At 43.1% G+C, this 26,750-nt stretch overlaps 1 protein-coding gene across 5 annotated transcripts in view; it reads right to left on the minus strand.

Annotated features, from left to right (window-relative positions):
- The window catches only part of DIP2C (disco interacting protein 2 homolog C), a 518,420-nt gene that overhangs the window by 31,843 nt on the left and 459,827 nt on the right, over positions 1-26,750 (minus strand). For 3 of the 5 annotated variants that reach the window (XM_075062211.1, XM_075062209.1, XM_075062208.1), the window contains 2 exons: positions 26,615-26,644; positions 24,852-24,913 (listed from right to left, as the gene is read on the minus strand). In XM_075062211.1, coding sequence (XP_074918312.1) covers positions 24,852-24,913; positions 26,615-26,644 — 92 coding nt within the window. The remainder of the gene's footprint in view (positions 1-24,851; positions 24,914-26,614; positions 26,645-26,750) is intronic. The other 2 variants (XM_075062210.1, XM_075062212.1) reach the window with 1 other exon arrangement.

Genomic DNA, 26,750 nt, shown 5'->3' on the forward strand with positions numbered 1-26,750 from the left:
AAGTACTCTACCTGGCAGGAAGAGTGAGGACTTTTTACACTTATCCAAGCCACTGTGACTTTCAGACTAAACTACTGTAGTGTTTCCTCTGTGGGGCAATACCTTGACATCACGTGGAAGCTGAAGTTAGACAGCTGCATTCTGGCTGCATACTACGTAGTGTGCTTAATCTGGAAACACTTTCAATTGTTTGACTGACTGCCACAGAACTCCCGGTTAGAGTCTAAGGTGTTGATTTTGACCTGTCATAGATTCATAGATCCTAGGACTGGAAGGGACCTTGAGAGGTCATCAAGTCCAGCCCCTTGCCCTTATGGCAGGACCAAATACTGTCTAGACCATCCCTGATAGACATTTATCTAACCTACTCTTACATATCTCCAGAGATGGAGATTCTACAACCTCCCTAGGCAATTTTATTCCGGTGTATTAACCAACAAACCTGACAGTTTAGGAGGGGGGGGGGGGGGGGGGGGGGGGGGGGGGGGTAAGTTCTTTCCCTAATTCCACCTAAACCTCCTTGCTGCAAGTTTAACGCATTGATGTTTTCTATCCTTAGAGCCAAGATGGAACAAGTTTCTCCCTCCTCTCTATGACACCTTTAGATACCTGAAACTCATCATGTCCCCTCTCGCAGTCTTCCTCTTTGTCCAAACTAAACAAAACCCAAATTCTTTCAGCTTTCCAGTCATAGGTCATGTTCTCTAGACCTTTTATATCTTCTTGTTGCTCTTTTGACCCTTCAATTTCTCACGATCTCTCTGAAATGCAGTGCCAGAACTGGACACAATACTATCAGCTGAGCCTAACCAGCGCAGAGTAGGGGAAGAATGACTTCTCACGTTTGCTTTCACAAACCTGTCAATGCATCCCAGAAATCATGGTTTGCTTTGTTTTTTACAACAGCCTCACGACTGTTGACTCATAATTTAGCTTGTGGTCCACTAAACCCCAGATCTCTTTTGCCGTACTCCTTTCCATAGACAGTCTCTTCCCATTCTGTCAATGTGTGAAATGATATCTTTATTTAAACTTCATCCTATATTACCTTCGACCATTTTCTCCATTTGTTCCATATCATTTTGAAATTATGACCCTATTCTCCAGCAGTTTTCAATTCTTCCCGTTTGGTATCATCTGAAACACTTAATGAGTGTACTTTCTATTCCAAACATCTAAGTCCGTAGATGAATATATCTGAAACCAGAGCCGGTCCCAAAACAGACCCCTGCGGAACCCAGTTTTAATACCTTTCCAGCAGGATTGGGAACCATTAATAACTACTCTACTGAGTGAACGTTATCCAGTCAGATATAAATGCACCCACTTTATAGTAGCCCCATCTAAGTTGTATTTGCCTAGTTTATTGATAAGAATATCATGCGAGACCGTATCAAATGCCTTACTAAAGTCTAGGTATACCACATCCACCGCTTCTCCCTTATCCAAAGACTCGTTATCCTATCAAAGTTGTAAGACGCTGTTAACCAAGAAACACTCCCCCCATAACATTGCTGCAGTTGCAATCTTTGAAACTACTTGGCTCCTTACTTCCGCATACTAGGAAAACACAGTGCAGGTGAGCACATAGGGCATTGCTCTGATGTAAGATGACCTATGTTCTTTTTCCAGCCCGGTCACTCATCTGTGGTGACCTAGGACAAATCGCTTGATCTCTTTGTGCCTCTGTTTCTCCTCACATTCCTTGACTCACCTATTTAGACTGTAAACTCCTTGGGGGCCAGGAACTGCCTCTCATTATGCATTTGTAGGGTGTTTAACAGATTGGAGGCCCAATTTTAGTTGGGGCCTGTAATCACTACAGTAACACAAATAATAAAAACAGGAAAAGGGCCCGGTTCCTAACACCCTGTACATTTTATATATTAAAATTTTACACTCATTTTACAAAGTGCACCCAGAGGCAATCTAACCCATGACCGATACAGTTTATGAGGAACTCAGGCAGGTATCCCACAGTGGTTTAGGTATATCAGATTAAGTTGACAAATTTCAGTACGATGGGGGAGAGGGTCTATAAGGAACTATGAGATGGTAACATTCTTGCACTGAAACTAGGACTGCCACGTTCCCAGTGCAAGTCATTGGGAAATGCTGATGAAACAGCATCACCACGGAGTTAAAAGAAATGTGACCCTTGATCTGCTACACTTATTAAAATATAGATCAGAATTTTCAGGAGCATTTAAATCCCATTGGAAGTCCATTGGACTTAGTAACTATGGGTAAAAATTTCAAAGTTGCTGAAGTGCCTTAGGTACCTAAGGAATATGCAGCAGTCATTTTTAAAAAAAGACTCACTTGCATTAAATAGGCACATTTTCACAATACCAGGAAGACAAGGGACATTTACCTGGGGGCAGAATAAGAGCTACATTACTACTAATTTTTATATTTTCTCTTCTATAAAAAGCAAATTAGTGTTAGAAAACAACAAAGGGTTTAATGGTCTCTTTAAAACAAGACCAAGCTCAAACGTTACAAAGGAATTTCCTTGTAGACAGGCAGAGAACTACAATGCTTTGCCAAAAGAGAACAAATGGGTAAGTCATAAACATATAACACTATATTTAAACTTATAAAACAAATTAATATTTTATATCAGGGTTCTCAAACTTTGTCTTGAATCTTTCTATGTGCAGGAAAAACCCCCCCCGAAAAACAATTGCACTTCCCCACAGTTTACTACAACAACACAAAGAACTGAAAATCCTATACTTTCCAAGAATATGAGTAATAAAGTACAGCAGCTTAGATCAATATAATTATAATAAGAAGGGGTGTCAAAAGTACTAATGTTATTTCCTAAAGCACCTTTGGTGTTATTTCACAGTTCTATTCAAAAAGACTATACCTCACAGCAGCTAAAATAAAACTGCACAAACATTCTAGGATATCATAACATTCACTGATTGTGTGACACCTCCCCTCCCCCCCACCCCTTCTCAAATTCCCCAGAGCCCAGGGATGAAGCTAGCAAGTCTCACGCACACTGGGCTCAGAGGCAGGAAGTGGGACCTCCTTTAGTGCAGGTGGCCTGGTGCATAGGAACTGTGGGCAGAGCATGGCATTCAGAGGTCTGCCAGCACTGCGAGCTCCATGTAGGTCTGATGTGGCAGGACGTCAATGAGGATGCAGAGCTGAGACTGACCACTGCTGTAGCAGTCCCCAGGGTTTAGGGAGTCAGACCCAAGGTGGGACCATCACTGGCTGGGACCAACTGGTTACTCTCCAGCTGTACCAACACCACATGGGAGGCAGTGCATCACCCCAGGCAGGAACCACCAGGGTGTTGGCTCTTCCTGGGACCTAACCCAACCAGCGAGAGGGACTATGTGCCTGCAAAGCTCCTCCCCTACGCGAGCAGTCGAGCTCCAACACTGGGGAATGGGGAAGACGACCACACTAAGAGCCTCCACAGAACTAATGGCCCACTTCACACAGTGGCTGCTGCCATGATGAGGGCACCAAAGAGGAAGTGAACAGCTGTGGCAGATTGGAAAGAGAACCCTTCTGGTAAGCCCAGTTTGCCTCACCCCACTTCCCAGGGATGAGTGACAGCTCAGTGGCAAATGGAGGAAAGACTCTGGGATACCACAGGGCAGTACCGAGGTGGAGTCAGGGGCCTTGGAAATGGAGGTGAGCCCCAATACATTGCAGGGCAGAGCTGAGATGGGGAGACACATGGGGCGGAAGGGAGCCCCTAGAATACTGTAGATGGTGCTTCAGCCAAAGAGAAAAGCAAAGGGGGAGATGGAGGAGCCCCACCTGAGCTGGAGAACAGGGCATGGGTGAGGACGAAGGGAATGAGAGGTGCTGGGATGCTGAGGGGAGAAATATGGGGAAGCAGGAACTGAGCTGGGGAGCAGAGCACTGGATGGAGCAGAGGAGCCCTTGGGCAGAGCTCTGGCTCCTTCTGCCCTACCCCCAGGCTGAGCAGGGCTCTGAATCTGTTCCAGCGGTACAACACCCCTAGGCAAAAGAGAGGCAACTAGTGGCTTTCCTGCACCCATGTCTCCCCAGAGGCATGCCCCATAGATTGCAAACATCTGTGTTATATGCAATACTTACTGCACTGGAAATAATAACATCCCCTATTTAAAATGTCTCAGTTGACAGATTAAAATCCTGGTATGGTTTTCTGAGGTTAACAAATCACAGATAATCATGGATATTGCCCAAAATACTACTCCAGTGGCAGGAGAAGTGATCTTAAAGTGGTGGTGAAAACTGCTTCAATTATAATTAAGGCTAAGATTATGTCACGGAGTTCACAGATTTCTTGACTTTCAAAGACCTCCATGACATTTCCCAGCCCAGGGTGGCAGGCCAGCGCTGACAGCTGGAGTGCCGAGCTGCCATAAGCGGTTGAGGGACCCTGCAGCTCCCAGCCGCCTTGGGTGGCAGGTGCTGGACCCCCGCTTTCTGCAGTGGAGCTCGGGCTCTCATTCCCCCCTTCGACACATTTTGTCACGGTTATTTTTAGTAGAAGTCAGACAGAGATCACAGGCTTCTATGAATTTTGGTTTATTGACCATGACCTGTCCCTGACTTTTACTAAAAATAACCGTGACAAAATCTTAACCTTAATTATAATCCAAACAAGCTGCACAAGAGCAGTGGAGAAAGCGGATCTAGTGGCACTAATTTAAGTGCTAAGGAAAGACAGCAATGAAAGGCATCATGCTGCTTGGTTTGCTGGCTGGGGCTGGCAAGGGAAATAAGATTAGAAGAAGAAAAAGAGGAGGTTACTCACCTTGTGCAGTAACTGACGTTCTTCGAGATGAGCGTCCCTGTGGGTGCTCCACTTTAGGTGTCGGTGCGCCCCTGCGCCTTTGATCGGAGATTTTTTGCACTTACTCCTACCGGCCACGCATGCTTAGAACCTGTCACTCATTCTGAGTGTGTTACTAGAGAGCATGCGCGGCCCGTACCCTCAGTTCCTTCTCTACAACGGAGGCTACCCCAACTTCGAAGTAGAGGGGAGGAGGGGGGTAGTGGAGCACACACAGGGACTCATCTCGAAGAACGTCAGTTACTGCACAGGTGAGTAACCTCCTCTTCTTCTTCGAGAGATGTCCCTGTTGGTGCTCCCTTTAGGTGACTTCAAAGCAGTGTATCTAAGGAGGTAGGACTTCGGATCTGGCAGAATGCCGTAAGCAATACTGCCCTGCCTAATCGAGTGTCAGAGAGGGGGCCTTGAGTAAGGGCATAGTGAGTAATGAATGTATTGTGGGAGGACCAGGTGGCTGCCTACAGATGTCTGACAAGGGTACTCTGCGTAGGAAGGTACAGAGGTAGATACAGATCCAGTGGAATGTGTCCTGTCAATGCCGGAGATGTAACGTTCCCTATCTGATAACAGAGACGTGTGCACTCAGAGATGCATCTCGAAGGCCTCTGAGCAGAGATAGCCATGCCCTTGGAAACAGTCCGCATAGAGACAAAGAGTCCAGGCGAGCTCGGAAGGGTCGTGTTCTGTCCAGATAAAAGGACAAGGCCCTACGCACATCAGGTGTGTGCAGCGTGGCCTCAAGGAGTTTGGTGTGTTTCGGGAAGAAAGTTGGTAACTGTATTGGTTCATGGAGGTGAAAAAGAGCATTGAACTTTTGGAAGAAATTTTTGGGTGTAAACGCAGAACAACTCTGTCCTTGAAGAAGAGGACACATGGTGGATCCGCCGCAAGAGCTGCTATCTCGCCTGCCCGTCTGGCGGAGGTAATGGCCACCAAAGGGCTGTTTCATTGAGAGGTGCAAAAGGGAGCAGGTGGCTAAGGGCTCAAACGGTGGTGAGTTAAACAGGACTATACTAGGTGAAGATCTCATGGAGGGTAGGTAACTTAACATGTGGTATAGGGTTTGCGCCCCTTCAGGAAAACTTTGGTAACGGGATGAGCGGTGGCTCAATGTCTGGTAGGGATTGAGGGAGGCGCGTGCGGCACCACGGCCGTTTGCAGTGCCGGGAGAGGTCATGCTGCGGCACCGCAGCCGTTTGGTGTGCCCAGGAGGAGTGCGCTGCGGCACTGCGGCGTTTGCAGTGCCGAGGAGGAGCACACTGCTGGCACCATGGTCCATTTGCGGTGCCAGGGGGAGTGCACTGCTGGCACTGCGACCCATTTGCGTGCCAGGGGACAGGAGCGACAAGGACCTTCCTGACATGGGAGGTTGGGTCCCTGCCTCAGTGGCGGCTTGGCTGCATCAGAAAAGCTGAGGCACCTGCCTTTGGTGTTGTCAGCACGAGGGTAGGGATCTTGCGGGAGACCCCCTACCCTTGTTTAAAGTCTCTCCTGTGAGACTGTTCTGCTTCTTGCCTCCGCTCCAGGGAGGGTAAAGCAACGCTGCCACCAGTTCTGATCTGGCTGGGGCGCGTGTGGGAGTGGGTTTGACCTTTCCCATCTCCAAAAGCGTCTGCTTAGCTCGTCGGCAGTGGTGTTCAGCACGCCTGGATGTAAACAGCTGAAATCTGGATGTGGTTTGCAAGGCACAATTCCAGATTCTATGGTCTCTGACAAAGAGTGGGAACGAGCCCCTCCTTGTCTGTTGATGTAGAACATGCAGACAATGTTGTCTGTTATTATGCGTACGTGCTGATTCTTGATTATGGGAGGAAGCAACGGCAAGCATTTCAGATAGCGCGAAGTTCTAGACGTTTATGTGTAGGGAGGTCTCGGAGTGGACCATAGCCCATGAACTGTGTTGGTGAGAGATATGGCGCCCCCAGCCAGTGTGGGATGCGTCGGTTGTCTATCACAGTTGGTGGAGTCTGGAGGAAGGGGCTCCAGAACAGAGGTGTCAAGGACTGTCCACCGTATGACAGAGTCCTTGACCCAGTAAAGGTATGGTCAATGATTTGTTCATGAGTGCACGTTCGGTGTGTAAACCGTGCCAGCCAAGCTTGGAAGCTCCTCATGGGGAGACATGCATTCTGGATCACGAAAGTGCATGAGGCCATGTGCTCCACGTAGCTGGAGGCAGTCTCGGGCAGCGACCCGAGGCTGCCGGAAGTCTTGCAGCCAGCGTTGTGTAGTATTGACACGGTCGGGTGGAAGGGATGCCCGTCCGGTTCTGGAGTCGAGCTTGGTTCTATAAAGTCCAGGCGTTTGGGGACTTAATGTGGATTTGTTCGCATTTATTTGCAGCCCAGGATGAAAGCACTCATGGTGATTCTTATGAAGCGGAGGGCCTTGTGTGTGTTGGAGGCCTTGAGAAGGCAATCGGTCCAGGTAAGGAAATATTATAACCCCTTGTTTCCGAGTAGGCCGTGACTACCGGTAGAAGTTTGGAGAAACTCGAGAGGCAGGTGGAAAGGCAAATGTAAACTCTTGTATTGGTATGGCGTCGAGCCAAAGGTAAAAACGGAGAAACGTTGGATAGTGAGTGCAAATAGGCGTCTTGTAGGTCGAGGGCTGAAAACCAAACGCCCTGCTGCAGGGCTGGATTATGGTGGTGAGAGTAACCATTTTTGAACTTTTGTTTTTTGACAAAATTGTTGCGTCTGCTTGAGTCGGAGATCGTCGCCATCCTCCAGTTTTTCTGTGTAGGAAATAAGGAACAGATCCTTTCCGCGGTGTGGGCATTTGGGCCGAGTCGATAGCACCCAGGTGAAGAAGTGTTGTACTTCTTGTGGAGGTGTGGCTCGGAAAGGTGTCCCTTGAGAGGGACGGGGAGGGTGGGTGGGTGGAGTAAGGAGAGAAGGGGATGGAATACCCGTATGTGATGACCTCTAGAACCACATTGTCGGTGGTAATATTCTGCCATTGGTGTAAAAATGGCTGTAGCGCTGTCCAAAGACAGTGTGAGCAGATACATGCGCCGGACTAGGGCGACGTTTTCGAGACCCTCGACCAAAGGTTCAAATTTGTTATTATTTGAGGAAGTTGGGGTATCCCGGAAGAATTGGGCGACGCCGCTGGTATCTGGACCTTCTGGCGTTGCAGCGTTGTTGATCCTGAGCGCTCCCGGAAATGCTGAGTATATGAGGGTGTGACGCGGACGTGGTAAGGTGATATCTGTAACTGTCGTCTTCTGTTTTAGGGTCTGGATACCTAAGGATCGCAGAGGTGCCTTGAGTCTTCATGGAGTGCAGCACCTCATTAGTGGGAAGCAAAGAGTGTATAACCATCAAAAGGAGATCCTCTATGGTGCTCTGAACTTCGGCGAGGAAAGAGAGAAGAAGGAGAAGCAGGAACCTCGGTGCATGACGGCGCTGTAGCAGTGGATTTCCTGCAGTATTGGCTGAATCCAGAGCTGCTTGAAGAGCCGTGCAGGATATGATTTGGCCCTTGGAACACTAAGCTGTAAACTGTTGTTTCTTGTGTCTGGATGTGTTCAATATAAGTGCATGAACTATTATAGTTGTTAGTTCGTACTTTGCTAGGGGAATTGCGGTACAATTGGCAATTCGAAATTGCAACGTTGAAGAGGCATATACCTTGCAGACCCAGCAGGTCTAAGCGTTTTGCCTTCTCTGTGGTTGGGGTATGGCGGAAATACTGTTTGTTTCACTGATTGGCTGCATCCACCTACCAAGAGCTTGGCCCAGGATGCGAGAAAAAGAATTCAGAGCCTTCGGAGGAATGAAGTATTTCCGGTCGCCCTGTTGCAGGTGGCTGGCTGTGGCTAGAGTCTGCCAGATGGCAGTGGAGGGGAAGGAAGCAACGCCTCCTCAGTATTGGATCAGTTGCAACGTGAGGTAAATACTGGGTCAGGAGCTGGAGTTAATTGATCCTTCCTGAGATGGGAAGGTGCCGCCAAGTGCGTCATAGGATTTTGACATTCGCGTCTAGCTGTGATAGAGTAGCAGACGTGGCCGAGGGAAGATGGCCACGGAGCCCAGTATGCATGGTGGTGGAAAAGCATAGCAGTGTGCCATCCCGGGTTAACACCCCAGGAAGTGGGATCTTGAGGTTGGTGTGGGACAGTTTTCCTGTGTTGTCGTGAGGGACAGGACTGTGAGGGTAGATTCAGATCGCACTGGCAGCAGCAGCCTGTAGTTCAGAGCTCCTGCTCACTGGAGGAGGTGCATCGGACCCCTGAGTCATGTTGTATAGAGAAGCCATCGCCCAACAAAGGGCGATGTAGTGAGTAACATCAGGAGGTCACCTTGGTGGGTACTTTGTAACGGTGGGGCAGTCGTAGCGACAGGCAGATAGAGATCCCGTGAGGGAACTCGGCTGGCACCCGAGTTTGTAATCTTGGCGCCGTGCCAGTAGCGGTCCTAGTGCTGTCCGCAGGCGGTGCCGTGCTATTAATGCAGGCTGCAGTGCCTCGGTCGGTGCTGAGTTGTCGGTGCGCATACATTGCGGTGCCGATAGGTGCCAAATCGAGGCAGGCACTGAAGCCTATCGCCTTTGCACCAGAGCCTCCCGCCTGCGCCAAAAGACCGGTGGAGGTTCGCGCGGCGCCGCATCATCGCGGTGCCGATAGGATGCCACAATCGAGGCAGGCAACCTGAAAGCCTGTCACCTCGGCACCAGAGCCTCGCGCTGCCGCCGAAAGCACAGGCGGTTTAGCGTCGGTACCGGAGGAGCCCCGCTCCTCAAGCACTCAGAGGGAAACTGGAAGTGTAAGGAAACTGACGACTGACCGGAGAAGGTTTACCCGCGAAGCTTCTGTTGTTGTAAGCTCTTTTTGCCTGATTCTTTACCCGTTTTTTTTTTTTTTTTTTTTTGGTAAAGGTTAGAGCTGGGGTTTGGAGGCAGAGTCCGAGCCAGGTCTGAGAATAGATAGCGGGATTTGAAGTAAATGAAGTTTAACTCCCTGTCCTTCCTAGCTCTAGAGCTTAACTTGGGGGCATTTTTGGGTATATGGGTCTCCCCAGCATTTTATACACTTGAGTGCCATCCGAAAAAGGGATAGCGTGCTTACGAGAAGAGCAGTGCTTAAAGCCTGTGGAGCCAGGCATCTTTGAGCGCTGACAGAACGAGAGAAATTTTTTTTTTTTTAAGTAGTAGGAAAAGGTAGGTAACACCAAGTAAGGTAAGTAACAGAGAAAAACTAGCTAACTACAGGAATTTTAAGACAAAGAAAGAAAATACTAAGGAGTCTGCTGAGCTCCGTCTCAAGCCGGGGGCGGTAGAGAAGGAACTGAGGGTACCGGCCGCGCATGCTCTCTAGTAACACACTCAGAATGAGTGACAGGTTCTAAGCATGCGTGGCCGGTAGGAGTACTGCTGCAAAATATCTCCGATCAAAGGCGCAGGGGCGCACCGACACCTAAAGTGGAGCACCCACAGGGACATCTCTCGAAGAAGAAGTAAGTGTTATCAGTCTGAAAGGCTATGACCTGGGGATCACACATTCTATTAAAACAGTTTAAAAAGCCCCATTTTGAGTCTAAGCTACCATTGCATCTCAGGTTAAATAAACTAACAGTCCAACTTTGTCCTGATGGCTTAGCACAGCACAAGAAACCCTCAAAAGAATTACAGCTGTAATACAGTTACTCTGGAATTTTTAGAGTGAATTTCAGTTCTCTAAACAGGCAGACCTTGGAATTTACAAAATGTAACCACTAGGGACAGTACAAACTGCTTGGATACATTTTTATTTGCATCACTTTCAGTTCTTTCATCCAAATTTCAGCTTCCCATCTCTGCACTATTCTAAATATCAAATACTGATAGCTTACTTTCAGCTTGTGGTAGAACAGTTCTTATACCTAAATACAAAGGCGTTGCTAGGAAACATTTCCTGATGGTGACTAGGAGTGCAGTAGTTCTTGAGGTCTGCAATTTCTATTGTGTTAGACCAAGTTATCTCATTAGACTATTAAATTTACAATTGTTATATTTAGTGTGACTGGATATTTTATCACTGATCCATCTACACTGAGATTTGTGTAACACTTACGCTGACCTTCCCTAAAGTGCTGTTCAATATATCTCAATTATTAAATTTAGATCTTACTTTGCTTCCGCTCTCAAATTCTTTCATCTTCTGCCTGACAGTAAGGCAAGCATGAACTTAACATGATTTTTTCTAAATTAAAACTAAGTATTTTTCCTCATACATATGTCATAAGGAAGTCTGATATAGCCAGCATCTTTTGGTGGATACAAGTCTAAGCTGGAATTCTAGTTAGCCTCAGGGAGAATGGCTTCACACAATCTTATTGTTCAAAAATAAATATTTACCACACTGTATTTGACTAGAGAGGCAGTTTTTAAAACACTATCTGTATCAGCAAGAGAATCTTGTGGAAAGTGGTCAGGAAGTACTATATTTGAACTTAAAATATGGTTTGAGACGAATTATATTTCGGTATTTGTTAATTATAGCAAAATATTTCTGAAGGCAGGAGGAATACCTGTCAGGTTTGTCTACTCATTGAGAGATGCTACCAGCTTCTGCTTCCTCCACGTTATCAACTCACCTTAATGAAGTGTTGATAAATTCCAAGCCTCGTTGAAACTGGGTACGTCTACACTGGCAAGTTTCTGTGCAACAAGTGATATCACTTTTATTAAAGAGCTGGAATTAAACCGCTGTTGTGTGCCCACACTGTGCTCCTTGTGATGGTGGAGAGCATCCATATTAGTAGCTCTTGCAACAGTAAAGAGAGCTGTGCATTGTGGTAGCTATCCCACTGTGCAACTGGCCACTGGGTGCTTTGGGAAGGGTTTCCAATGCCTCATGGGGTAGGAACGTGTCATATGATGCAGGTTTCCAAATCCCATTGTTCCATGGGCATCCTACTACATTGCAAGCTGCTTGTCAACTGAAACGTGTGTGTGTGTGTGTGTGTTGGGGGGGGGGCAGAGTGTGTGACAGGGAGTATGTATATGTATGGAGGGCAGGGGGGACAGACAGTGTGTTTTGGGGGACAGAGAGTGTGTCAGCAAGCTGTCTTGTAAGTTCAGACAGCGGCAGGAAGCAACCACTCCTCAGGCAGGGAGAAGGGGAAACCCCAAATCAGCACCCGCCTCCCTCCCCAGTTTTCTGCACAGCAATTTCTCTCTCTCTCTCTCTCTCACACACACCCCCCTGCCTCTGTGTTCAACAGCACATGCATTCCACATTAGTGGTTTGCTTTGTGACCTGGAGGAGATCAGCACAACACACAACGGCTGTCAGAAACGGAGCTTTGAAAGGGGAGAGGAACAAGTCTCCAGGGCAGCCAATTTCAAAACAATGAGCAGAGCGGCCACTTGAAGGATTATGGGACACTTCTGGAGGCCAATTGATTGCTTTCTGCACTGTAATGTGTTTATACTGTTATACAGCTCTGGAACCTCTGTGCTTTAAGGCTTACGACTCTGGTTTTTTTGCAACGCTACAACTGAGGAGATTTTGCGAACTAAGTGGCTTGGCAGTGTGTACACCTTGGGAGTTACACCGCAGAAAGCTGCTTTACTGCATAGTAACTTGCCAGTGTAGACAAGGCCTAAAACAGCTATACCTTTCCTAGTCTAGAAAGGTGACTAGGAAAGTGAACCAATGAATGTACCCTCCTCTCCGCACACAGCATTGCCTTATATCAGAATAAAAGAATACTGGAAATGGATGTCAATATTGAAACATACAAATCAATGTTAATATTTTAATAAATAGTCAATATTGATCATGAACAAGGGCTAAAATACCATTTCATAGTAACCAGGAGCTAAAAAAGGAAGATCCAGAGTAAATAACCATCCACGTTAGTAAATGCACCAGAGACAACAGTTTATCCATTATATCTACTGTAGTTATGTAGGAATTAACACAGAACTCATGAAACTAACAGTAGCTAATATCCTAAGAGAAGTCAGGAAGAATGACAGTGATTGTGTCTTATCATGCCCTTCAAAATTATTCTCCTTCTACATTTAACTTTGTTCGTGAAACCCCTCCACACACACATTTCACATTTTTCTTGTAAAATTACTTTTCCAGCTTTCCTGTGTCTGACCATCTCCTTCTCTTTTCTTTTGTCCTCCCTGCCTTTCACCTCACTCTTATTCTTCTTACTTTCTTTCTCCTGTCATTCATAGTAGGGCAGAAAGGGACCTCAAAAGGTCATCTAGTCCTAATTTCTGCTATTCCACCAATTTTCTCCCTTTGTTCACAATGTTATTACACTCGTATTTCCCCCGGGTGATTTTACTAAATAGATGAAGAGCCAGAATGTGCATTTTTTCAATTTCTATTTCTATGAAAACTCTTCTACTACCACATGCTTTTTCTGATCCCTGATAGCACTAATACACATCAGTGCATAAAAATTAAAAACATTCAGATTTTTTATGTATACATTGACAGTTTTTAATTTCCGCTCATTTTATAGCCTTAAATTACTAACGAGGATGTTTAGGCTTCTGGTTTTGAAAATTTTGGCCAGTGTGTTTAAGAAAAGTACAGAATAACTTTGGTCATATATTGAAAGTCTAAATTCCTTTTTATTGTTAATAATGAAACAATTTTATTTTTAAGTGACAAAGATTTTATGCCATTAAGAGAATTTTTTTTTAATCGAGGTACAGTTTTTACCCTGATGATGCAAACACTTAATGCACATTTAATTTTAAGCATGAGACGTCCCATTGACTTCACTGGGTCTATTTCATTTTACTAAAGTACTACTTATGCTTAAGTGTTTGCAGCATCAGGGCCTTAATAACATCTTTTAGCCAATAGATAGAAAATGTTAGAGTGTTAGCAAATTAAGAGACCAACTGGCAATGGCAATCAAAACCAAAAAAATATCAACAATTATAATTTAGTTCATTATACATTTTAGTGTAAAGTTACACCACCACAATTTTTCAAATTAGTTTTCCAATGCCTCAATCTGATTTAAATTAATGACTAAAAAATAAATCATGTGATTTAAATTGCTCAACTCTGATGCACACTGAGCAGATGTGTCTACAAAGTTGTTTCTCTCTCTCTACTGCTAATTTCCAAGGTCATTGGGTCAGGTCTTACAGATTAATGTCTCTCGGAGCAGATGCTAATTTTAAAGCCGTCAATTGATGTCCATCTCAAGATGCCTTTAAACTTTACAATATAAAACAAAACAGTCTTTCACTGGCCCACTCAAAAGGATCAGTCAGAATCAGGCCTTGGCTAGGCTTCACTCAGAATTGCTCACTGGAGGAAGCAGCCAGCTCTTTTTAAAAATCTTGTCCGCTGAGCCCTGATTGACTTCTGCCCACTCTCTAGCCACTGGAGGACGACTTCTCCTTGGTTCCACCAGCAATTGATCCAAGGTGGTCTCTCTAGGTAGTTTTTGGGAGTCTAAACTCACTGCTCCTCCTCCCCCCACCAAAAGGACACGTTTTTCAGCCTGGGTGCACACAGGCAGCAAGACCCCCAGCAAAGTCCATCAAACGCTTGGTACATACCATCACAGGTAACGTGAACAGGCCTAGTAAGGCATAGATCTCATCACACCCTTGAAACTAATGCCTCTGCAATAGCCAGTCAAAGCAAGAATCGGAGATTAGGTAAATGAACCTGACATGTCTACACTGAAAAAACATCAAAGAAAGAAAGAAATAAACAAGAACCCCACCTATGGCAGCAAGTTGCAGAGCCTGGGTCTACAGACGGGCTCAGACTTCAGCACTATAAACAGCAGCATAGATGTTTCTGCTTGGGCTCTGAAACCCAGCGAGGGGGATGGATCTCAGATCCTGAGTGGAAATGTCTACACTGTTATTTGTAGTGCTGTAGCATGAGCCTGATTCAGTAAAGCCAGGTTTGAGACTCATTGAAAGGTGGTTTTATTTATTTTATTTTAGTGCAGTGCAGATGTACACCTATGAGCCTAGTGAGAAGCAGAGTGGCCATTCTCCCGAGGATTTATAATCTCAAAAGATTTATGAATAGGTACTAGACAAAGTTAAGAACAAGCATGTTTCCTCAAAACCAAAAGCAATAATGCCATACGGGTATTCTCTGGGAACAGTGTAATGTTTTAAAATCTCATTCGAGTGCCAGATAGTCTCAAAGATACAGATTGCCTCTTTACAGTCAACTTGAACAAAAAATTCTAAACCTGATGACGTATTTACACTCCTAGTTCAACTTCAGAAAGCTGCCTGCATCCCAAGTCAGGTGAAAAAGACTCCGCAGAAAAGATGACTGTGGTGTTGATACTTCATAAAATTGTTTTCTCGTCCTGGTAATAGTTTGATACATTTGATAGGTTTGGATCTTCTCTTTATAATTGCACTTGTATCATGGGGGGAAAGGATCGAGATAACGCAATCTGGATGCAGCAATTTCAGTATTAAACCACCAAACACTGTGCTGTAGTCTTGCTTTATCAGTACATAACGAGAAGGTAGTTACAATAATATAAATTTATTCCTGCCCGTCCCATCCCATGTGCAGCTGGATATTTTCTTCTAGGCTTCTCTTTCCCTTTAAGTCTCTCAGCAGAAGAATCACCCACGATGTATTTTGTAGTTTGCTGGTTTCCTCACCAATTTCAATCACAGAAGTAGAGAGTTTGTCAGAGGAGCTATTAAGTAAAGTGTTGTTCTGAGCCAGCCTCCGGGTCTGGAGTGCTGGAAGTGGTACTAATTACTGCTACTATGCCAGCTCTGGGAAAAGCCTTAACACACTGTTCTGTAGTTACACTAAGAAATATTTTCAATTTTGTGATTCTAATAGAGATGGAAAGAAGCTATCAGGTCATCTAAGTCCAACTCCCTGCCAAAGGATCTTTTCCTAAAGTAAATTATCTAGTGCTATGTCCAGTTTTGTTTAAAATGTCCCAAATGATGGAGCTTCTTCCAGTTCCCTTCAGGGACTAATCCTCAGGGTTTTTGCCCATGATATTTGGTATAAATATTCTTTTAGTTTTAGCTTATTATTCCTAGTTAGACCCCTGGACACAACCTTAAATAGTTGCTCTCCATTGCTGGCATTTTCCACCAGTTTCAAATATAGGTTAGCTCATGTTTACCCTTTAACATCACTTGGCCAAGATTTAACTCATCTTTCCCTCACAAAATCAATCCCACCAACCAAGCTCATAGCCACTTTTATTGTTTTCCAAACTTCTCCATTTGTCTATATTTTTTGGTACTGAACAGGCTTGTGTTTTGAGGCACCTCCTCTTCCATCATATCAAGTTCAGATTTCTAGTCCTAACCTTCAAGGCCCTTAATATTTTGATTTCTCCTACTTACTTGCTCTGGTCTCAGATCACATCTTTGCTTCCCCACCCCTAGTGATGCTACCTTTGATAGCCTGTGAAGCTGCTCCTCTCACAAACATCTTTATGCTTTCTTTAATACTAGTTTTTATGCATGGTATTCCCTCCTTGGACTGAGCACATGAGGCTTCAAATCCTTCAGCAACAAGACTTACAGGAAGTCAGCCAGCATATGATGCAGTTATAATACTAGCTAATGCATATTAAAAATAATTATTTATATATATTTTCTGCCTCTGCTAACTTCTGGATGTTGCTAGTCTTCTCAGACTGTAACTAGAGCTAGAAGGGAAAACGGTTCTCTCTCTTAACTAAATTTTCAAAAGGAAAAGTCATTTCAAACTGATAAAAAAAACCTTCTTTTAGAAAATATTGAAATAGGACTGACAATTCTGAAACTTTAAAAAAAAAATTCTAATGGAGATTTATCATAACAGACTCTTTCCCACAAACAGTTTCTGTTTCCATGAAATGACATTTTATAGAAACATTCCTAACCAACCTCCATTGTAACCTTTTTAATGCCATGGTCCAGGTCTCCCTTTGGGCTTATACAGTCTGTAGCACAACGAGTTCCCAATCTTGGCCAGGACACCTGGGGTTACTGCAATATATAGACTTATGTCAATACCTCCAGTTGAGCTAGCGCTCAGATCAGTACAATGCTGAAGAATGGGTTGATGTAGCAGGTTTTGGTTTTTGTAGAGCTAGAAGTAGGAGGGGAAGCCATCTGTAGCATCAACTTCTCAATACCAAGAAGTTAAAATATCCCTGGCTCCTGACTTTGCAAGCCAACTAACTCAGTGCTGCCCAGGAAGGGAGTTATGAACCAGAGCAGAATATATTGCTACTCTACCTTCCAACATGAACAGTCAATAACAAAAACATTGATGAGCTAGCTTGGAAAAGAGGAATATAAAATGCTAAAACACTGCAAGAGGAATTCTAAAGAGCAAAGAGGAGTTTTCCTGAATCATGCTTGTTCCTTCCAACTCCCCAACCATGCCACACTGCATGAGATGTTCAGATACTGGATAAAGATAAGCAAGACTGCAAGTGGGAGCTAGTATATCCACAGATCTATTAGTCTATAAGGTGTGTGACAAAGCTCCGAGCCTGTATTTGTGGGTCCCGCACTTCCTGGCGGATACAGAGGCCTCAGAAGCTCAGGATGAGCTCTCTTTCCCAGTATGGTAGCAGAGGTTACCAGCCCAGGGACCCTAATGGCAGCAGCTGTTTGCGGCTTCCCTCTTCCACTGATGCTGCTTTGCTTCCCTGGGCCACTTCCCCGCATTTCCCTTTTCCCAAGCTTCACCCTTACCTCAGGGTTCAGTAATGCTTCCTCTCCTCCAGCTCCTTTCCCCTGGGCTCCTCTCGAGAGAACTGGCAAGGAGAGCTTCTAAAACAGTATAATTGATTCCAGCTGTCTCCATTAGCCTATCAGCCTAAACTGATCCTTTCTCAGTTAATTGAGGTCAGGTGCCAGTATTAGCCTAACGACCTTAGCTTGTTAAATTGGTGTCCGGTGTCTTGATTGGCCTGGAGTTTGTTTGGCTATCCAGGAAACAGGGCTCCGCTCATTCTGAGGCTGATATACCTGCCATCCACTACCCTCTTATATCCCTCTGGCCTGAGTCAGGCAAGTGCCACAGGACTCTTTGCTGCTTTTACAGATCCAGACTAACACGGCTACCCCTCTGATACTTAGATCCACAGAGGCAATCAGAAATCTACCAACTTCACTCTGCAAAATGAACATCTCTTAAAAAGAAAGGCTACTTACTCAAGTAACTGGACTTACTTGAGACATGGGGTTCTTATCTGTATTCCACTTGAGGTGCACACGCACTTTGTGCCTGAGACCACAAGATTTTTGCTAGCAATATCTGTTGGCCATGCTGGTGCCCATCTCCTCCCTGTGCTTTGGACCAAGAGCATAAGAGGCGACACAGATCGACTGCCTCTCTAGTTATCTTTCTGCCACGAAGAGCCCTAAGGATAAGACTTCACAGCAGTATGAAGCCAGAAGAGCAGTAATTTGTTTCTAATAATGGAAACTGAATATTTCAATGAGAGACCACCATAATTGATCATAGTACAACTGATGACCAGATATTTAAAGAAATCAATAAACTTAAACTCTCTCTCCCTTCTTTAACTGTATACAGCAATTCCCAAGCTTTGGATTCAGCTCCCTGCTCACTGTTGATTGGCCCAAAGGTTGTTCATGTGACGAGAAAGTGAGCTGAGCTGCTCAGCACAAGAACTAGCACACAGGACAACTTAAGCATGCATTTAATGTATTGTAATCCACAATTTTTTTTAACTCAGCCCTCAAATAGGGATTTAATATGGGAATGGGAGAAGGATAAGATTTAATAAATGGAATACTGGAATTCACAGTTAGGATCAGTGAGAAGTGTGCATGTGCGAGCATGTAAGAAAAGGGAAGTAAGGATGCCCACCTTATATCCAGCAATCATTTTATTGAAGAAAAATATGAGAGCACTATTTATAGTTACATTAGCTATAAGAAAGCTTCCATTCTTGTACATATTATGTACAGTATTATACAATATGCACAAGTATGTACAATTCAATTATTTGTCTGGCCAAGTTCTAGGTACAATACAAATAAATGAGAAATGGATGTGCTTAATAGTTTATTACAAATTTGTGTAAAATTATCATAGCTGACCTAAAACTATTACCACAGGCATTTTTATTTTTAATCCATGTAAATATAAAAAGAATTTTGTAAAAAAGTGAATTTAAATCTTCTGAATACAGGAGCTTCCACAATTGGGGTCTAATCTTGCATTTCTTAAGCATCCACAGATGACCACTGAAGTCAGCAACAGATCTATCTGGACAGTGAAAAGTTTTGAAGGTTTTTTTTTAACCTGCATGCTTTGGATACAACTAACTGAATAAGGACTCCAGTTTTTTTCTTACATTTTCTGTCCTTTTCAGATAAGTGCTGAGATCAAGGTTGTGCTGGAGCTTTTTCATCTCGCACTTTGCAAAGGACAAGGACTGTAAGGTCCTTGTTATGTGTAGACAGAATTTAACTGCATGAGAAAATCGTGGAGTGCATGGAGAATTTTATTCTTCTAGAATATACAGGGAAGTTCATGTGTGCCAAGATTAATAGCTATTCCAAGTCTCCTCCTGATAGTTATGGCTGATGAGGAACTTTTCAACAAAACATTACTTTTTTTTTTATTTCAACACAAACTTCGCAGGAAAGGGTTGGTTTTGACAAATTTCTCATTCTAGAAAACGTATTTGGAAAAAATGAAAATTTTAAAACTTTCCTTTGACATTTTCAAGATGAAAAAAATACAGTTAAAAACAAGTCTTTTGTTTAAAAATGTAAGCTAAATATAGTAAAGAAAAAAAAGTTATAATGTCAATGTTTTGACTGGACCAAACTGAAATTTCTTTCAGCTTGTTGGTTCACAAAAGTTTGAGATTGATTTTCTGTCCAGATCGACAACTGGAAAAAAAAAATTAATACCTCAAAATTTTCCCCAGAATGGGAAAACTCTTTGCTGCCCAGCTCCACCACTAATGGGAAAGTATAGTGAATTGGCAGACAACTGATCACATGGTGAATGCATTAATGATTTTAACACTCTGTTGCTATCCTCATTTTGACACAATACATCCAAAATGCTGGTTTTGACAATCTAATTGGTTTTCTATCTATGATTTGTTTGTTAGTGAAGATGACGACAGCTGCATACATCACCCTGCAGATAACTGAGGTCTGCTTTATTAGGCTAGACATTTTCAGTCCTTTATATGCAAGTATGGCAGTCATTTCATTCCTTTAATCATCCGCTTCCTTGGACCACAGATGGAGAGCCCATGCAAAGACATATCTGCACTGATCGCTTTAAAGTCTGGAGTGGTCAGTGAGGTGCCTGCTGGTGAAGAGGCTTTGTTGTTGATGTTTCAACATTACAACAGGAGCTGCTGTACTGCTCTTGATGTTAGGGTCATGAATGACAGCTGCAACTGTCAGATTGAGATCTTTACCACTGCACAAGCAGGAAATGCTGGTTAAGCTGACGAATACCCCTTTGAATGGATGGGGATCTTGATGCAATGAGAGTCTCCACAGACTAGTCTGTTTTCCTCTAAACATCCCTCTGAAATTCCAGGTTGTCAGATTTAGGGATCTGATGTTTGGCTGCTTGAGAAGCATGCCATGCTACTGAGAACCTGACTTACCAAAGTGATTGGGCATATGATGGACAGGGTCACCTCAGACAGCATAATAATAATATCATTGTTGCTTATTCCATTTTTCATTAAAGTTGTTCCCTAAGAGGCACGGGGCAGAAAGATATACAGGAAAAATTCAGCTAGTTGGGAGAAAGCGTGTCTATCACTGGAGTTCTTCCTTGAGCAGTAGCGATCTGTCTCTTTAGGGCTTACTGTGAATAGATGTCTTTGTGGAATTCCCTTAAACTGTGTGACTGAGGGAAAGATTTTCTGTACTGAGGACCAGTCTGATGGGTCTAAGTTACTTTTACTGCTTTTATTGATGCTCCCTTCATCTGGGCACATAACAGTATCTACTCCCATTGTTTCTTTTTTTGAATGAGCTTTTTGTTCTGTCTTGTCTATTAAGGTATGTTACAGCTGTCTTTTCCTGCTAGATTAGTGCATAGGTGTTCTGCATTTTCTTTTTGAAATGGAAGGCTGCTATTTTTGTTGCCGTTTGAAAAATAAGAAGAGATTTCATTCCTTTAATCACCATCTTCCTTGGAGTCTGGAGTGGTCAGTGAGGTGCCTGGTGGTGAAGACACTTTGTTGTTGACATTTCACCATCACAAGAGACGCTGTACTGCTCTTGTTATGGTCATGAACGATACCTGCTAATGTATAGCTCCATTTTCGCAGGTGATTTCCTGTAGCTCATTCAATGGAATCTGATCCTTGGGGCAATTTCTATAGGTTCCTACTCCTTTCCATATGAAGTAGTCCAGCATTTCAGTTACTGTCTTAAGTAAGAAATACCATGCCCCAGTAACATTTATTTGAATCTGGAAGAAGTAATGTCAGGTTGTCCAAAGAAAATGCTATAGATGGAAGCCCTAAGAGCAGAGTCCAACTTGTTCAGCTTATATTTATGTGAATAGCTTTTACATCAAGGACAGTCTTAAGGGGATCCCACTGTACTGAAAGTGGTGATTATGCAAGCTACATGCCTGTTTTTGTGGCACTACTGATGGGAACTAGGAAACTGGCCACTGCTAAATCTACTGAAGTGAGGTAGTTTCAAGGAGATACCACAAATAGGGTAGATGACAATTTCACCCTGAATTTGCATTTCTTCCCTCCAGAACTGAACTCTAATGGAGATGTCTTGAAACAGGAAGTGGAAAAAATGCCCTGCAATACTCTTGGACTATCTGAACTAAGAAAGTTTCAAAGGTGGTCTTGGACTGTCGCTCTACACTCTCCTGGCTATGTATATCAGTCTTATTTTTAGGTACAGGTAAACAGCAGTGATACTCCGTTCCACTCAACTGGTTATAGAACAGTAAACATGAAGGGATTATGCCTGCCAATTTATGACCTGAATTTTAAATTCATCTATCCAATACTTCTGAACTGAGGTTTTAATCCATCAAATTAAGAATTATGCTAGCAAATCTAGGCCAACTCTGGCAATTTCCCTTAGTGTTCTCTATAACCAGGACACCTGCAAACTCTGAACTTGGTAAAAGCATCTATTTTTTCATGACAGGCTAAAGAAGATGTAAGTATTTACTGTAGACAGGGCTGGCTCTAACTTTTTTGCCACCCCAAGCAAAAAAGAAAGGTGCCCCCCCGCCGTACCCCTCCTCGGAGTGCCGTGCCGCTGAACCTCCCCCCAGGACCCGCTGCCAAAACCCCTGGCCCCCAAGCATCATGCCGCCCAAGCCCCCGCCAGCACTGCCCAGTACTCACAGCATTCATTTATAGAACGCAAAATTTTTGGGTTCTTATTGTACAAGGGCCTCACTAAGGAGGTTGTATGTAAGCTCAATAGTGAGCAGCAAAAAGCCTTGGCCATAGCCCTGGGATGGNCTCCCCCTCTGAGTGCCGCGCCAAGCCCCCACCCCCCCGAGCGCCACCCGAAGCTCCGCCCCCTGAGCACTGCCTGAAGCCCCGCCCCCAAGCGCCGCACCGCCAAGCACTGCGCTGCCCCAAGCCTGCCCCGAGCGCCACTGAAACAAAAAAAACCAACCCCTCCAGCGCTGCTCCGACAAACCAAAAAAACAAACAAACAAAACCCAAGTGGCGCCCCGCCCCAAGGTGCCACCTCAGCACGTGCTTGGTCAGCTGCTGCCTGGAGCCGGCCCTGACTGTAGATACTGTGCATGAATCAATTTCCTGCAGCTTGTAAAAAGAGAATACATTTTCATACTAAGGACTACTTTACAGATTTCCTTCTTCCCCTAGAAGAAAAACTAATTCTTTCTCCCTGTGTTTACTTGCCTCTCTTCCCAACCAATGCCCCTCACCACAGCCACAACTTTCCTCTTAGTGTAGGCTAAAATTATTTTCTCTCACACGAGTGACATTCTAAGTAGTGATGAAAGAGATTAAGAAGTGAGGCAATGCCGTCTTTGTTCCCAAGTACAGAACTGCACCACCTCCCGTTGATTTAGATTAGGAAAAAGAAATTAGCTTCTCAGTAGGTCTACTTTCGTGCATGTTATGCACATATTGCACAGAATTAATTGCTTCACAAAAAAATTGCAAGATTACGATTGCTGTATACTCTGTGGATGAATTCTGAATACAGTAGTTTCACTTGGATCTGATTAGGCATCAGTATCGTCATTAGTAGTGCTGTGTCTCAGAAGAGCAGCATTGAACTAATAAGAATTGTTTGGGTAGAGGGATAGTCAGGCACTGTTGTGTACCCTCCACTGCCAAAGAACTATTTAATGTCCCAACAACCAGGCTACATGTGCTACTGCATAACCATTTTGTGCATCATTAGTTATTGAAGACTGCAACCTCAGAGTATTCTCAGAGAGTATACGTGAAAGATGGATGGTGTTCTTACCCAGCCATAGGCTGAGAGCTCTCGACTACCATGAAGAAAGAAAAGACTACTTGGGTTTGTCCCCAAATACATTTTTTTCCGAGAATAGAAGCAGAACTGGTGAATAAAGCTGGCCCAACATTTTCTATTTCAACGTTTGATGGGAAATTAGATGTTCAACAAAAAGAAAAATTCACAAAAAGTATCTGCTTTCCTCCAAAAAAAAATTGATTTCAAGTTGGAAAAGTGAAAAAAAAAAAAGTTTCCTTAATAAAAAGCCCTCCTGTTCTTCCCCCAACATATTTCAAATGATTTTCCAACCACCTCTGCTGGCAAAGCTTTTATGTTTCCTAGGGGTGAGGTACAGTTGCTAAATCTCAACAGTAAGTGAAAATCTTTTGAAACAAAAGTAAAAAAATTGCTTAGCAGACACAGAGAAGACTTAGTTAAAAGTTACTGTAGAAGGAAGCCACTATAAATTGCCTAACCAGTAATTTAACCTGATTTGAAACTGCCAGCTGAAATTAATGTTTTGACTAATGTAGTACAGTGAACAAGATAGGAAGACATAGCATTCTTATACCTCCTCCAGGAAAGAGGTTTGTACCAGTGCAATAAGTGATTTATACATTCAAAGTGCTTTACAAACATTAACTATTTCTCAGAACAACCATGTGAAATAACTAACTGTTATCTTCATTGTACAGATAAGGAAATGAAGACAAAGTGGTTAAGTGACTTGCCTCGGGTTAGATAGCAAGTCAGTGGCAGAGCTGGGTTACAGACTCCAGCGCAGAGAGGTATCCAATCAGATAGACTAGTAAGAGTTAGCCTGGTAAAGGAGGGCACCACTGCCAGCAGTCAAGAGAAACGGGGCAAAAGATTTAGGCCTGGTTTACATGCAGTTTTTGTCCTTCTTTAACTGTATTGGTTTAGAAACAGATATACCTCTACCTCGATATAAAATGACCCGATATAACACAAATTTGGATATAACGTGGTAAAGCAATGTTCCGGGGAGGGGGAAGGGCGGCTGTGCACTCCGGTGGATCAAAACAAGTTCAATATAACGCAGTTTCACCTATATCGTGGTAAGATTTTTTGGCTCCCGTGGACAGTTATATCAAGGTAGCAGTTTATAATTAAAATGGGACAATCCTTCATATGGATGCAGTAATACTGGTATAAAGGTATTGAGTTAAGTAAAAGCATTAAAGTTCATACAATAAATTGTTATCCAACTAGCTCGCAACCCTCAGCTCAGTTAAAATGGCCTAGTGTAAAGTGAATCACGCCTGATAGGAGTGAAACAAAACAAAAAAAGCATCACTCCTATTAGAAAGAATTGGATTACCAGTGTAACCTTGAACAAAACAAAAGAAGTAGAGAAGCATACAGCATTAAGTGTGTCAACATGCTGTCCACAGTATCTCGGAAGCCGGCAATTATACCAGCATTTTGTTAATTCAGTCATTTCTATTTTAGGAGGCTGGTGGAAGTCAGTAAGAATCTGAGGGTTAGTACCACTTTTACAGCTTGACAACTGTATTGTAAAACTGTTCCTGTTATGCACTTGCAAATTTGTCCAATCTGCATATTGTGAAACAAAGAAAAATGGGGTTCAAACCTGTCATGTCTCAGTGCTCTCATATCAACATACACAGTGGTGGGATCTGGTCCAGATGTTCCCTGTGAAATGTAACATATTCTAGTTAGAATTTAGTTTATATGAATTTATAATTATATGAAATACAACATATTCTAATTGGAATAACTGTAAAAGTAATTTTACTGTTTAGGAATGGAAAAAATTGTCTATTAGTTAGGCTAATCAAATAACATTTATTTTAGGTGATAATAAAACCAAACTAAAACTGGATTATAAAATCTTTTATATTACATAATAATTATATTATTATAACAATCATATATACCTACCCTATAACTGTTGCCTTGTGGCTTGTGAGAACTTCAAATGATTGTACTAATTTAAATGTCAACATAAGTTTTTTTGCTTCTAAAAGGTTGACTATTCAGCACATTGATACATACAAAAATATATTAAATGTTTTGTCATATAAAGGAATGCTGAAATTGCTACGGAGACACAGTTTAATGGTAAAAGCACGTGGTCAGGAATGTGAAACATGATTTGTTAACAATCTTCCACACATGCAACAGAGCATATATTTAAAGCTAAAGATATTAAAAGGCAGCACACATGACATGAACTGATATGGATTGAAGATCTATAAGCAATTATTCTGTTCCTTATCAGCTTTCCACTTTATATTTTTACTAACCATTTGGTGTCATAATATTCAGTTACTCTGGTAACAGCAGACTGTTTTTACAGTGGTTTTGTACTCTGCAATGATTTTTCCCTTATCCAAGTGCTTAAACTCATCACCATGTATAATCTGAATTTCCTATTTCTAATGATCTTTTCTTTGCTACATAATCCACTCCACAGCCAGGTAGAAAGCTAGAACAACTGCACAACTTTGTTTTGGAACAATGGAATTTTGGAAATTCTGTTCTAAGCAGCTTAATGTTTTGAACACCAAATAATAATTACAGGACCGCCTGTATCAGTTACTTAGGTTTTCAAGGAATATTACAGACCATCAAACCACAATGTCCTCTAACCACTTTAAGATATACAGTACAATGTAATTCTTAGAAACAGACATATTTAGAGCTCAAAGAATTAAAACCAATTTACTATTTTAAGTTTCTACTGCAGTGCTTACTGGTAGTTCCACAATTTGTTCAGCACTGAAAACTGTGATGATGTTCTACAAGTAAACAATTTCCATACCAAAGGGAGAAAAGACATTACTAACAATATTTACAATACAGACACTGATCAGTAACCCACCACCAAGATAGTCAAAGAGAAACAGCGCTGCACATGCACGTTTGCCTCTTTAGCTTGTAATAATACAAAATACACGATACAACATCTGATCTAGCCATTAAAGATGTGATTTTCCATCTACTGATAAACTCAGCAGTGTAACAGACTAGTGCTGAGTGGAGAGCTTAGTTCGAGTATAGATGAATGTGGAAAAAAACCCTAAAAAAACTGTTACCCATAATTTGTTTTTAAAAAAAATAGATTGTAACCAATTTGTAAAATAATGGAAACAGGTTAGTTAGAAAATTAAAGACAATCATCATGGCAATAGTTATTTTCAGTATGAATGAAATAATAACTATAGCCAGCTAACTTTTCATGAAGCCTGCATCCAGACAGAACTGTACTGGACTTGTTCATAATCACACACAAAGAATCTGATAATCCTCAAATCTCCAGACTCAATTTCTAGTCTGTCCCACTGTTGGAAGCTGATAGGTGGGTATTTAGGGAACGTGAAAATCCCCTACCTGCTCGGCCAGCTTCCCCAGCCTGTGAGGCTATAGCAGCAGGAATAGCAGGGATGAGGGAGAGAAGGAAAGAAAGTAACACAAGACAATAATAATAACGACATGTGGGAATGAAGGGTGGGAGAGGAAAAAAAAG

The sequence above is a fragment of the Chelonoidis abingdonii genome, chromosome 2 (assembly GCF_003597395.2).
Source record: "Chelonoidis abingdonii isolate Lonesome George chromosome 2, CheloAbing_2.0, whole genome shotgun sequence".
NCBI lineage: Eukaryota > Metazoa > Chordata > Testudines > Testudinidae > Chelonoidis > Chelonoidis abingdonii.